At 43.3% G+C, this 13469-nt stretch overlaps 1 protein-coding gene across 4 annotated transcripts in view; it reads right to left on the bottom strand.

Moving 5' to 3' along the window:
- Positions 1–1006: 1006 nt before the first annotated feature.
- pik3cg (phosphatidylinositol-4,5-bisphosphate 3-kinase, catalytic subunit gamma) overlaps positions 1007–13469 on the bottom strand; it is a 39790-nt gene continuing 27327 nt past the window's right edge. For all 4 annotated transcript variants that reach the window (XM_084330035.1, XM_084330033.1, XM_084330034.1 and 1 more), the window contains exons 16-22: positions 12062–12208; positions 8498–8588; positions 8025–8155; positions 6956–7067; positions 5204–5361; positions 3395–3476; positions 1007–1405 (exon numbers count right to left, since the gene is read on the bottom strand). In XM_084330035.1, coding sequence (XP_084186161.1) covers positions 1206–1405; positions 3395–3476; positions 5204–5361; positions 6956–7067; positions 8025–8155; positions 8498–8588; positions 12062–12208 — 921 coding nt within the window. In that variant the 3' untranslated portion in view covers positions 1007–1205. The remainder of the gene's footprint in view (positions 1406–3394; positions 3477–5203; positions 5362–6955; positions 7068–8024; positions 8156–8497; positions 8589–12061; positions 12209–13469) is intronic.

Here is a 13469-nt window from a genome sequence, read left to right as displayed (position 1 = left end):
CCTACGAACACTTAGACCTATCTCAAACCCTGCCCTCTTTTCTTGATCCTCCAATCACAACTGTCGCTTACCTCGGACAAACTTTGTTTTGTCCGAGGTAAGCGACAGTTGTGATTGGAGGATCAAGAAAAGAGGGCAGGGTTTGAGATAGGTCCATATGAGTCCTACTGGTCGGTCGGGGTGCCTGTTCAGCAGGGAGGGGATATGGGAGAGAGGGTGTGAACCTCCACTGGGAGAGTGTTCTCAGTGAAACATGTAGCCGTCAGGTGAAAAGAAGCAGCTGGCGACTCCAGATTTATCAGAGGAGGCATGTGGTAGTCTACACCCAACTAAGACAGTAGGGCAGCGCAACGACCAGGAAGGGAACTGGCATAACGACGAGTAAAAATGGGGAGATGGGAGCAAAAAAATACAAAAAGGAACAAAATGTAAGATTACAGATACTTTGTAAAAAGGGGGATTTGCGTGTTGATTTACTCATAAACACGTTTGAACGGACAATGCATTCTGATTGTGAGATCATAGACAGGAAAATAATTTTATACCACTTGAAATAATGAATAATCATAGAGCCGTAGAATAAAGTTAATAAGAAATACAGAAAAATAGACTTATTAAAGAATCGGAGAGGTTGGCAGAGGTTTATGCTTGGTGTTTGTTTTTGTTTTCCTATGCTCTAACGATAGAGAACAATAATAATAAATGGGTTTCCCCCACGACAAAATTTTAAAATAAAATCACATTTTCATTCCCTAGTAGTTGATTGACCAAGCTCTTGATACAAGGACTAAACATAGACAACATATAAATATGAGTTTTTAATTTTATTTGTTTTGTTTATGTTGGTAATGTTTGTTACACTGGGGTAAAACAGAACTATAATGATGACGGGTTAAGAAAGTTACAAACAGACAACAGTGTATTTTACATCTATAGATCAAACTCTTCCAGAGTGTATGTGAATATAACCCACATTGATGAGGGGGGGGGGGGGGGGGGGGAAGGATTGGCAGATTGGGTCTTTAACCCTTTCACTGCTGCACTACCAAATGGTTAACCCTTTCACGGCGACAATACAGAGGGTTAACCCTTTCACTGCCACACGACAAAGGGTTAACCCTTTCACTACCACACTACAGAAGGTTAACCCTTTATACTATCACACTACGGGGTTAACCTTCTGTAGTGTGGCAGTGAAAGGGTTATTAAGCAGATCTCTTCTCCACACCCTGCTTGATCCCCAGCACCAGATGGACAAACCAGTTGATCTGAACCAACCAGCCTTTCTCCCTGCAGATCTCTATCTGGTACAGGAGGTGGCGCTGTGCCTCTTCGTCGCTGCGGCCCACGGTCAGCGCCCCTCGGATGTGATCGATGTCCTCCTTGCTGGTCAGCTGGGGCATGCCTGCCGTGGAGGGAGACGGACATTTTAAACATGAATGGGAGGAGAAAAGAAAAATCCCACCCTAAAATTGTTTTCACACTAGAATCGTAAAAGGTCTGCTCCACTCAAAAACGCTTTTCTACAGTCAACTCCTCTTGGAGGCATGACTTTGACTTTATAGATTGTTGTTATTTGTGCAGAACTTGTTGTCAGCAGAGCGCCCTTTTCACATTATTCCACTGGATGAGGGGAGCTTCCCTTTACTTCCTGAAAATCTGTGTGACGCAACTAATGCTGTAGTCTGTACTCTGCCAACATGTTTAATATCCATAATACTAAAGGTTTGACTAAGATTTGTATGAAATTTTATTGTAATTTTTTATTTTATTTTTATTTTTTTACCACCATTAGCCCTTTCATGTCACGCACCACCTAGAGGGCGCTCGCACACCACAAGGGGTGCGCGCACCACAGTTTGGGAACCACTGATCTACAGTATACATGAACTTGTTTTTTTCAGCAAACCTCTTAGTTATAACACGATTGTGTGAGCTATCTTTGTGTTTGGGTGAAAATAAATCTGTTTAGGTGGAGACAGAGAAAGTTAAGCAGCTTGGGGGATGGGGGGATGGGGTGAGGGGGGTGTACTATGCTACTACTTTCAGTTTCAATTAGGGATGCTCGATATTGGCTTTTTTACCGATACCGATATACCGATATTGTCCAACTCTTAATTTCCGATACCGATATCAACTGATATCAACTGATACCGATATATGCAGGGTTTGAAAAATGGGAATATGACAAAAATGAATAATTTCAGGTAATTAACATTACATATGTCTTGTTGTAGAATTAACATAACATTATGCATACTTTTGACAATAAATAAAATCAGAATTTGTTCGTACTTGCTTGCCTGGGTAAATAAAGGTTATAGAAATGTAAAAAATATATAAAAGATTTGAAAACCGATACCGATATTTTCCAATATCACATTTTAATGCCAATATCGGCTGATAATATCGGTAGGCCGATAATATCGGACATCCCTAGTTTCAATAGTTTACTGAACATTTTCGTGAGAAAAACCAAGAAGAAAAAGTTTTTCAATATACTAACATGTATTAAAACGATGTGTGGAGGGGATTTTTAAGACACAAACAACATGCCTCCTCTCCCAAAACCTTTTTAAAGTTAAACGTGTTCAACTGTAAGGCCCCAGTACAATCACTGTACTGTATGTCTGCTGTTGAACTAAAAACATGATACGCCAAGAAGTGTTTGATCATGGAATAGTAGATCTAATATTCATAATGGAATTTGCCTCTCAAGCCACGATCCCCCAATTGTGATTGAAGGATCAATAAAAGGGGGCGTGGCTTGATATAGGTAAATTGTGAGTTCCCTGGTGATTCCCAACCCTGACTAGTATACAGTATACTGTGTGTGTGTATATACTAGGGCTGACCCCTATTAGTCGATTAGTCGACTAATCGGTCGAAAGGAGCCATAGTCGACTAACCAACCTCTTAGTCGAATACAAAAAAAATATATATATATATTTATAATTCAATTTTTATTTTTTATCATTCTTTCCAAAAGAAAAGAGGCCTAGAAGCGTGGCTAACGCTAATGGCATGCATACCAGAGGCTAACTGCCTACGAAAACAGGCACAGAGGCACTGAAAGAGGATTTCACCTGTCTGTCTAATGAACACACTAGACTAGACAAATATCAAGATGTATCCATCAGTGGACCAATTGCATGCGTTTGCAGAGGACAAGAAGCCTCCAGTCGACTCCTTCAGACATTAAGCACCCCCACAGCCCAAATGGAATGATAAAAAAAATAAAAAATAAATATTATACTTTTTTTTTGTCGACCAATAGTCGACTAACGGCAAATTTTGGCCAATCATAGTCGACCATCCAAATCCTTAGTGGGGACAGCCCATACTGTATATACAGTATACTGTGTGTGTGTGTGTGTGTATATACTGTATCTACCCGTCATCAGCATCATGGAGAAGAGGATGATCAGGAGGTTGGTATGGTGACGGAGGGCCAGGTAGGCCTTCACACACACCTCCTGGGGGGAGGGAGGAGGAGAGAGAGAGAGAGGGAGGGGAGTTACATAATCATATTAGCAGTTACATCCTGGGATGGAGGGGCAGAGAGAGTGTCGGAGGACAGTTTGTTTCATGTACCGAGTCAAGTCAACTTTATCGAAAACAAGAACTTCTAACACACAAAAAGTGCGCAGACAATCAGAAAAGAAAGAGGCAAAAATAATATTACAGCGGAGTCATAATGAATGAATGAATACGTTTATTTTTGGACATGTTATTCTCCATATTTCTCCAAACAACTCACGATATCTTGTCCCGTCGAACCAAACAATCATAGCAACAAATAAAAAAAACAATAAAAGAAAAACATTAAAAAAAGAAAAAAAGAAGGAATTATAAACAAAAGGTCAAGAGCAATGTGTTTGGTTAGCAGACATGTCCAAAAAAGGAGTAGAGGGAAGCTAAGCTTATTGATCCCTACCCCCTTACATTTATATTTGTTCTTCCATTAATTTTACTAGATCCATTCATTTTGATGATGACGTCATGACCCAAATTATGTCATAATGAGCATGGAAGCTCGATGTGACACTGAGAAGTGGTGCATCCAAAAAGAACATTGCCAGGCAAGTCCAGTAACTAGGTGAAAAGGTACAATGGCGTATTAGGGCCATCTAAACTACTTTTAGAAATTACAGAAATGTACAAGCAAAAGAACTTTCTATTTTAAGTCATAAATTAGTCTAAACATAAAAGGTGCTGGACAGAAGAGGGACTGTGCTGGACAGTTACCGGTATATGGTTGAATTTGGAAAACTGAGTTTTATAAATTATATGGTAATGGATATTTTTACAAAATAATCTGAGCACATAAGCTGTTGTCTTGAACTGGGCTAAATTTTATTTATTCCATAGGAGACTTTCCTTCCACAACAACACATTCACCAGGTTAATTGAACCTTATTTTATTCATTCATATTTTTCGCTCTCTTTTAGGTAGGTAATGTTATGATATTGTAAGAGAGGGACAGGACTAGATAAGCTGTGCTTCCTCCTTTTAGGTAGTAAGATTTATTTTTATTTTAAATGGTATGCTATTGTAAGAAAGGGGCAGGACTAGACAATGTTTGAAGATAGTGCTTCCTCCTGCCCCTTCTTCCCAAACTCATCCCTGTTAGTTTTTCTATGGACGAAGACGAACTTATTTGGTTTATGTTTACATTTTGTCTTTACTGTGATTAGTATGTTTGCCGTGTTCCAAGATATAAATAAACTTCACTAGTGCAGGCTTCTGCCACAGAGACACATACTTAAAATTTGAGATGGAGAAGAAGATGCATGGATGCACCGAGACAGCCGGGGGCATGCTGTGCGACGTATGTGGTCCAGCGTCAAGCCGGACATGGCTCACCCCCCCCCCCCCCCCCCCCCCAATAAGTGCATGGTTAGAAATAGAGAGATGGTGAGTTATTGAATGGAGCATGGTTAGAAATAGAGATGGATGGTGAGTTATTGAATGGAGCATGGTTAGAAATAGAGATGGATGGTGAGTTATTGAATGGAGCATGGTTAGAAATAGAGACGGATGGGTAAACCTTCGATGCTCACGGCAGTATCATGTGTGAGGTATTCAATTCCGTTTGGTCAAGGTGTACACCACTTATCATATACAGTACAATACATTTCATTCATAGTGTGTGTGTGTGTGTGTGTGTGTGTGTGTAATTGTGTGTGTTCGTTTCGTCACCTGGAACTTCTGGAAGTGCGGGCTGCTCTTCTTCCCCGTGGTCCCCATGACGTACAGGAAGTCTGGCGTGAGGACAAAAGGAACCCACTCCCTACTGATTCCCATGAAACTCTTGTAGTTCCCCAGGATGTTGCCAAAGTCTATGTGGAAAAGATTCCCTGTAGACAAAACACAACAATGTAGTATTATTAGAATGAAAGAAAATGTAATAAAAAGTAAACGACAAAGATATTGGTTTAATACATTTTCATCATAGAATTTGAATGTATAGAATGGGTATTCTCAACCAAATCAACATTTTCTTCCAATGGTCATTTGGATTCTTATAGGTGTGCAAAATAAGATTAATAGACAAGTTTCAAAACTTCAGAAACATTCTACATTAGTCCACGTTTATTTCCTGCCGTAGCGTTTGCTAATACAGTAGCTGACGGAGAAATAAAGGCTTCAAGGGGGCTGGAGTGCACCGATTCATTCACAGGGTTTAATTGTGCAAGCAGACTAACGTTTCGACACTACTGCATCTAAAAATGTCAACGCTGCCTGCCGTGATGAATCAAATGCAACTTGGAGTGAAAATAACACATTTTTACGTTCTAATCAAGAGATGTCAGTAAACAGACAGACAAACAGACATTTTTAGAAGTTTAACCAAGTTGGACAACTTCGGGGTAAGCGTTTGACAAATAAGTGGCCCAGATTTGATTATTTTCATTTTTTCATTTTCATTTTATGCCCGGCTGTGATATGAAGCTAGCAAAGCATAGCGGTACATGTACGACTGTGATATGAAGCTAGCAAAGCATAGCGGTACATATACAGCTGTGATATGAAGCTAGCAAAGCATAGCGGTACATATACAGCTGTGATATGAAGCTAGCAAAGCATAGCGGTACATGTACAACTGTGATATGAAGCTTGCAAAGCATAGCGGTACATATACAGCTGTGATATGAAGCTAGCAAAGCGCAGCGGTGTCACGATCGGGGCCCGAGCCTGCCTGATGAGGATCAATCAGCGCGGCTGCAAGGGATTACCTCATCAAGCAGGCTCTATATCATCTGGCAGAGCCTGTCATCCGGCGTCGCAGTGTTAAACTGCAAACCCAGGTACGACGTCTCGACCTGAAGCCCTGCTGACCCGCTCTTGTGTTATTCCCTGTCCTAACCTCCCTCTCTTCTGCCCAAGGACCTCCGCTCCAGCATCACCCAGGACCTCCGTTCCAGCATTGCCCGTCTGGACCCGTGGCGCTGACCACGAGGTTCCCGTTCTCCACCCCGACACAGCCGGTGTCTACCATTCTTTCATACTGCACGAGGAGTGCACCTGCTCAAAGGACCATTCTCTCGTACTGCACAAGGAGTACACCTGTGCTACACCCCCCCCCCCCCCCAAGAACATTCACCCCCATCTGTTGTACATTCCTGCATGATTCTTGTCTGTTTGGGGGGAAACAATTAAAACACCCTAAACCGCTCCATTCTCTCTACTCCTGTGTTCGCTACAAGAACCCCTATCCTCACAAGCGGTACATATACAGCCGGGAACCGGAAAGATGTCACAGTGCCTTTTGAGCACAAACGCTGTTGGTGGTCATTTCAGTTAAAATAAGGACCAAATAAAATATGATTACAGTCATTTTAGTTTGACCAGGACTTTTTCAATGGGCCCCCCGTCTTCATAATTAGGAAACTCCGCTTTGGGTTCCATTATTAATGACTTCCCAGGGCTTTGAGTGTGAGCTGGTGTTACCGGATTCAGTGATCATGATGTTGTCATTGTGTCTGTCTCCAATCCCGAGGACATAGGTGGCGACACAGTAACCGCCACAGGAGTATAGGAAACGCTCTACTGCCTGCTGGAACTAAGAGGGAGAGGGGAGGGACAGACAGACAGACAGACAGACAGACAGACAGACAGACAGACAGACAGACAGACAGACAGACAGACAGACAGACAGACAGACAGACAGAGTTAAACAAAAATGTCCTTCATACAGTTATATTTAATGCAGTGAAGTATATTTCTACAGACAGAGACATTCGCTCATATTTACATTTTAGACTAGATTTAGTGTTTGTGACGTACAGTACAACAGTAGAAACAGCTACTGTAGTACTAATAACGTATTACAATGAAGACACACATATTACAACGAAGACATGTATATTACAATGAAGACATTACAACGAAGACATGTACATTACAACGAGGACACGTATATATTTATGTGCATAGCAAGACTCAAAAACAGCAAGGAGAGAATAAAAAGAAATAGACTGGTGTCCAGCTGTCACATCTAAAAGTAGTCTGATTACAAACCCTGTCGACCACAAAGGCCCCCGCTGACAGGAAACAGACTGGGGTTTATTTCCTGTCTGCAACACTGCCACTTCCTCTGACATCAGACAACTAGAGCAACGACTACGACGTGTGAACGGCTGAGAGGAGACCAAAACACACAAGGAGCAACTCTGTGTCAACCAGTCACCCAGATGTAGAATGACCTGGGAAACTACTGAAATTACGACGGTCGACTAGCTTGTTCCATCAAAGGTTGACCTCTGAACTTTGAGTGGTTATCGCGCCTTTAACCCTTTCACTGCCACACGACAGAAGGTTAGCCCTTTACTATCACACAACCGACGGCGATGCTCCATCATTAGCATCATTAGCATGTGGAGCTAATGATGCTAATGATGGAGCATCGCCGTCGGTTGTGTGATAGTAAAGGGCTAACCTTCTGTATTGTTGCAGTGAAAGGGTTAACCGGCTGTCGTGTGGCAGTGAAAGGGTTAAAGGAGGCCATATTATGTCATACCTTTTCCTCACTGACACACTTGTCTCTGAGCCACTGGGAGAGGATCTCGTCTTTAAAAGCTCCAGTGCTGCCCATCACGCTCTGTTGGATGTTAGCAATGGTGGTGGCGTCCTTCACAATCTCTATCATACCTAGAGAGAGGGGGGGAGAGAGAGACACAGGGAGAGAGAGAGAGAGACATAGATGCACAGAGAGCGGAAGAGAGACACACACAGGGAGACAGAGAGACAGAAATAGAAAGAGAGGGAGTAGAGACAAAGGGAGGGAGGGAGGGAGAGACGCACACAGGGAGAGAAAGAGGGAGAGAGACACTCATAGTCACACACAATGACTATATTACTGCAGGGTATACTGCTGTAGTATATTATTAATGAATTAGAATGACTATATTACTGACAAATCAAGGAATTGTCATGTTGTTTTGTTAATAAATACAGACATGTGATCCATGGTCAGTGAGCAGTGAGACTGACCTATCCTGTTGCCGGTGGAGATGCAGCCGTACGGTAAGAGGGAGAGATCCAGTGACTCCGTCTCCCAGATAGACTCCATGATCAACAGAATCTGACCAGGAACAACAAGTTATATTACAAATAATAATATCATATAGAAGAAATCATACCAGGTGTCTAAGGTTGTTTTCATTTCTGCTTTATTATGGTATTTCGGTCTTCTCCAAAGTCAGACAAGAAGATAAGATACAGATTTCCTCTCTGTGTGTTCAGTAGAAAGCTATCCGGCTGCAAGCTAGAGCCTAGTTTAGCACAAATGAATGGAAGCGGATACTAGCCTACCTTAAAACTCCGGGAGGCGTGTAGCTTTTCTCCAACGCGTCCGTGTTTCCGGGTTCCCGTTTTGCGCTCCGATTGGCCAGGTCATGTGACATGTGTGCCAATCGTGGGACGGCAAGTTCTGCGCCTATTTCCGGGTCGAACAGCCTGCAAACTACCTAACGCCTATAGTTTATCACTGGTTAAGCTTAGGCGACTCTTTCGAAGTTGGTTAAGGTTAGAGTTTGGAATCAGGGCAGGCGTTCTATCGCCCTGCTCTAAGACAAACTCTAACCTTAACCAACTTCGAAAGAGCGCCTAAGCTTAACCAGTGTAGAAACTTGCAGCCCCACGATTGGGCGTACATGTCACATGACCTGGCCAATCAGAGACGCGGAAACACAAACGCGTTGGAGAAAGGCTACAGGCCTCCGGGAGAGGTGTTTTTGGCCAACAGCTAGGCTAGCGTATCCGTATCCGCTTCCATTCATGTGTGCTAAGCTAGGCTAGCTTATCCAGTATCTGAGGAGAAGGATGGGCTTTCCTCAGTCTCCTCAGGAAGAAGAGACGCTGGCGAGCCTGAGCGCTTCAAGTGGGGAAAACTAGAACAAACTTGACCGTTATGAACCTGAAAGGGTATGAAAGGAAATGTTTCAACATCAACATAATACATAGGCTATAATAATACCATAAATTATAATTAACATTAATACATTTAGCCTATATTATATCAGTTCATTCAAATAAACAATTACCAAATGCATTTTCATTAGGAACATTCATTCAGGTAGAGTGCATTGTGCTCAATGAGTTTGGCTGCAATCAGACCAGGAACGTGATGGCCCAATGGTATGTTTACATTTACCTTCCCTGCTTGCTTTGTGTGCATGTGCTCTGCTTGCTCATTTGTGCATGTCAAGTTTGTTCTTGTTTTCCCCACTTGAAGAGCTCAGGCAACGTGATCAAGGATGGATATAACTCTGTGACTTCTTTGACCTTAGTTTGTCATTTATTTTGGTTGACAAATGGTTGTCACAATAGCAGCCACAATAGCAGTCACAATAGCAGTCACAATAGCAGGTTATTTTATCATACTGGTCAATTGCGTCTCGCTCTTCGCCATTATGAGATATCTCTTATCTCCTAGCACATAATGTGCTCACGAAACAACAAATGCACTCACATGCATGTGACCAGGCCACGCCCCTGCGTCCCACTATATGACGCCGGACATGGTCACACTCTACCTTCCTCTTTTTGTTTCCAACACGGGAGTAGCAGTGCACTCCGTGAACTAGCTGTTATGAAACGCAGGGAGAATTTACACAATGTTGGGTTTTCACCAGAAGTTCACCAGTCCCTGGAATCTTCTCGGCACATCCTAAACAGCGCAACGGGCCTGTCCTGGGTTTTCCTCGTCTCGTGACAGCGGACTGAGGGACGTCAAATTGCTGTTTTTTCTGTCAAAAATGGTGTCGGGTGGTGGGGCCTTAGGGCCAGCCGACGTCAAAACATTGCGCAAGGTTTTGAGGTTATTCAGCTTTTGACCCAGCCGCAAGCTATAACCGCAGGGAGGGCTAGGATGCTGTCAACGCTTGTTCACAGACATCTTTGGTTGGAACAGTCTCCCCTTGAGGAGGAGAGAAGGTTTTTCCTTCCTCAGAACCCCACACCGCCTAGCCAGAGGTGAGGGCGCGGCCTCGCCAGCGGCTGTGGCGAGGCCCCCGACCAGCGGCCATGTTTCCCCCGCCTGAGGTACCCTGGGCACAAAGACAACAGGTGATCACAAGGCCGACAGCCTTGGCGGCCGAGGGATCGGCTACATTAGATGAGCACGCCCAAAAAAAACATCGCCGTCTAGCTGTGTCTAGCACACTCTCCGGTCACTCCCCCCCCGACACCAGCGTGATAAGGGCTCTGATTTGTTCCCTTTGGCTGCGGGCCGCATGCCTTCAGTGAAGCACAAGTGGCCCCACGTTTCGCTTCTCATGGGGACAGGGGCTGACACCCAGTTGCTGGCTAGGCTGGCTAGGTGGGGAGAGGAGGCGGAGTGTAGCGCTGAGGAGATGGCGTCCTCTGTGCTCCTGTTCTCACGGTAGGCAAATTGGTATTTGTCCAGTAAGGAAGATGAGCCAGGACCAGCCTCTCGGAGCGCTTCATGATTATGAAGGTACTGTAAGTGCAACAGGGCGGAAGTCATTAAGGCTCACTGAAGAGGGGCGGCACCGGTGCGATGGAGGTGTCAGCTGCTCAGTGCTGTTCCTGGGCACAACCAGGGATGCCATCGGGGGCCAGCAGCCTTCCGCGCACGAGTCCTGCTCAGTGCAGCACACTTGTCGATGGGGGGAGAGGGTGTCAGTGGGTGGGGGGGGTATTTGTGATCTAGGATAATCCCAGTAACCGAGCATGAAATGGCTGATATATGTCCGGATTCCTCAAAGTCTCTAGTTTCATATGATAAACTATATCTTCGCTCCAACGAGAGCTTCCAAAAAAAATTGCGATATGCTCGTCTTCAAAGGGTTCAAATCAAATACTGTTTTGAAAATGTTAGGTGATATGATAAATGACCTTGCGGGCCACGGAAAGTTGCTGTTGCAAATTGAGTATCACTGCCCCAAAACCAAATATCTTTGCCATGATCATTAAAGTTGTACAATCCCCTCGTTATGAAAAAAAATGCCATAAGTTTTAAAATGTTTGTACTTTACTCTGCTTTACTGTCTCCATTGTCAGCTAACTGCTAGCATCTGCAGCGACGCCATTCTCGTTCCTGCCAGGTATTTTTGTCACAATAAACGTTCTGGGACCAGCCTGTGATATATGTCTATTGTAGCTATTAATGTGAAGACAGTTATCAGGACGTTCATTGTAAAGAGGCGAAATGGCAGACAGGGTAGAAAATGGTCTAACAAGCTTGTAAAGTAGAGAAACCATCAGTCCAATCTACAAAAGGAAGTTAGATTTAGATGTATTTAGATGTATTACATTGATACCCATAAAACTAATACAATTATTCCCCATTTTTTCTGGAGACCCCTGGAACCTCCACAACAACCCCTGGGGCTCCAGACCCTTTGGAAAACAAATATAGTACCTGTAGTATGAGGTCATCCCCGTCTATATAGTACCTGTAGTATGAGGTCATCCCTGTCTATATAGTACCTGTAGTATGAGGTCATCCCCGTCTATATAGTACCTGTAGTATGAGGTCATCCCCGTCTATATAGTACCTGTAGTATGAGGTCATCCCCGTCTATATAGTACCTGTAGTATGAGCATGTCCTGTCTGAGGTCATCCCCGTCTTTGAAGATGATGCCGATGGTGTCACTGGAGCGTGTCGTGGGATCTGCTCGCCTGAACTGCAGCCATAACGGCCTCTTCTTAGACGCCATCACTTTACACTGTTCAATCTGCATGGAAACATGTGATACATCACTTTACACTGTTCAGTCTGCATGGAAACATGTGATACATCACTTTACACTGTTCAATCTGCATGGAAACACGTGATACATCACTTTACACTGTTCAGTCTGCATGGAAACACGTGATACATCACTTTACACTGTTCAATCTGCATGGAAACACGTGATACATCACTTTACACTGTTCAATCTGCATGGAAACACGTGATACATCACTTTACACTGTTCAGTCTGCATGGAAACACGTGATACATCACTTTACACTGTTCAATCTGCATGGAAACACGTGATACATCACTTTACACTGTTCAGTCTGCATGGAAACACGTGATACATCACTTTACACTGTTCAGTCTGCATGGAAACACGTGATACATCACTTTACACTGTTCAGTCTGCATGGAAACACGTGATACATCACTTTACACTGTTCAGTCTGCATGGAAACACGTGATACATCACTTTTCACTGTTCAGTCTGCATGGAAACACATGATATATCACTTTACACTGTTCAGTCTGCATGGAAACACGTGATATATCACTTTACACTGTTCAATCTGCATGGAACACGTGATACATCACTTGTGTGTGTGTGTGTGTGTGTGTGTGTGTGTGTGTGTGTGTGTGTGTGTGTGTGTGTGCGTGTGTGTGTGAAAACACTCATGAGTGAGGCCTGAATAGTTTAATTAATGTTACCTGTGTAACAATAATGCAAATACTCCTGATAACCTTTTATCAATGAAGATCAAAGATAAGTGAGATTTTCCTTGATATCTTTTGGACAAACTGACCATTGGCTGCACACCCTGTGGGCCTACCCCAGTTATAGCCTTGGCCTGAGGGACATTTTGAAGGACCAGGGTCTAAGCAGAAGTTACGGGACATTATTTTATCAGATCTTACGCCTCCAAAACATTGGTGCTCTGGGGGTAAGACTTTTCCAAAGTGCAGGACATTTGGGGCTGATGCTTGCAGCGCTGAACATTCTGAATGTTTGAGTACTAATTTAGTTTCAACTGACATTTTCAAGAATCTGCAACACAAACCTTACGCCCAGCAAATCTTTTAGTTCAATATTGTGCTGTCAAAACAGTCCTACGTTTGTAGGAAAGTATTTGATGAGACATTTAACTGCATCTGCTTTCAACCAGGAAATGCAAACATGAAATGCGTATTATACGATTATAAATCTTAAATTTATTTAACTTAACTTGTTTATTTTTCCAGCAAATCTCTTAGTTATA

Source organism: Notolepis coatsorum (assembly GCF_963971535.1).
Source record: "Notolepis coatsorum genome assembly, chromosome: 15".
In the NCBI taxonomy this organism is placed as follows: Eukaryota; Metazoa; Chordata; class Actinopteri; order Aulopiformes; family Paralepididae; genus Notolepis; species Notolepis coatsorum.
The sequence above is the reverse complement of the archived record's forward strand: the minus strand, read 5'-3'. Positions and strand labels throughout refer to the sequence as shown.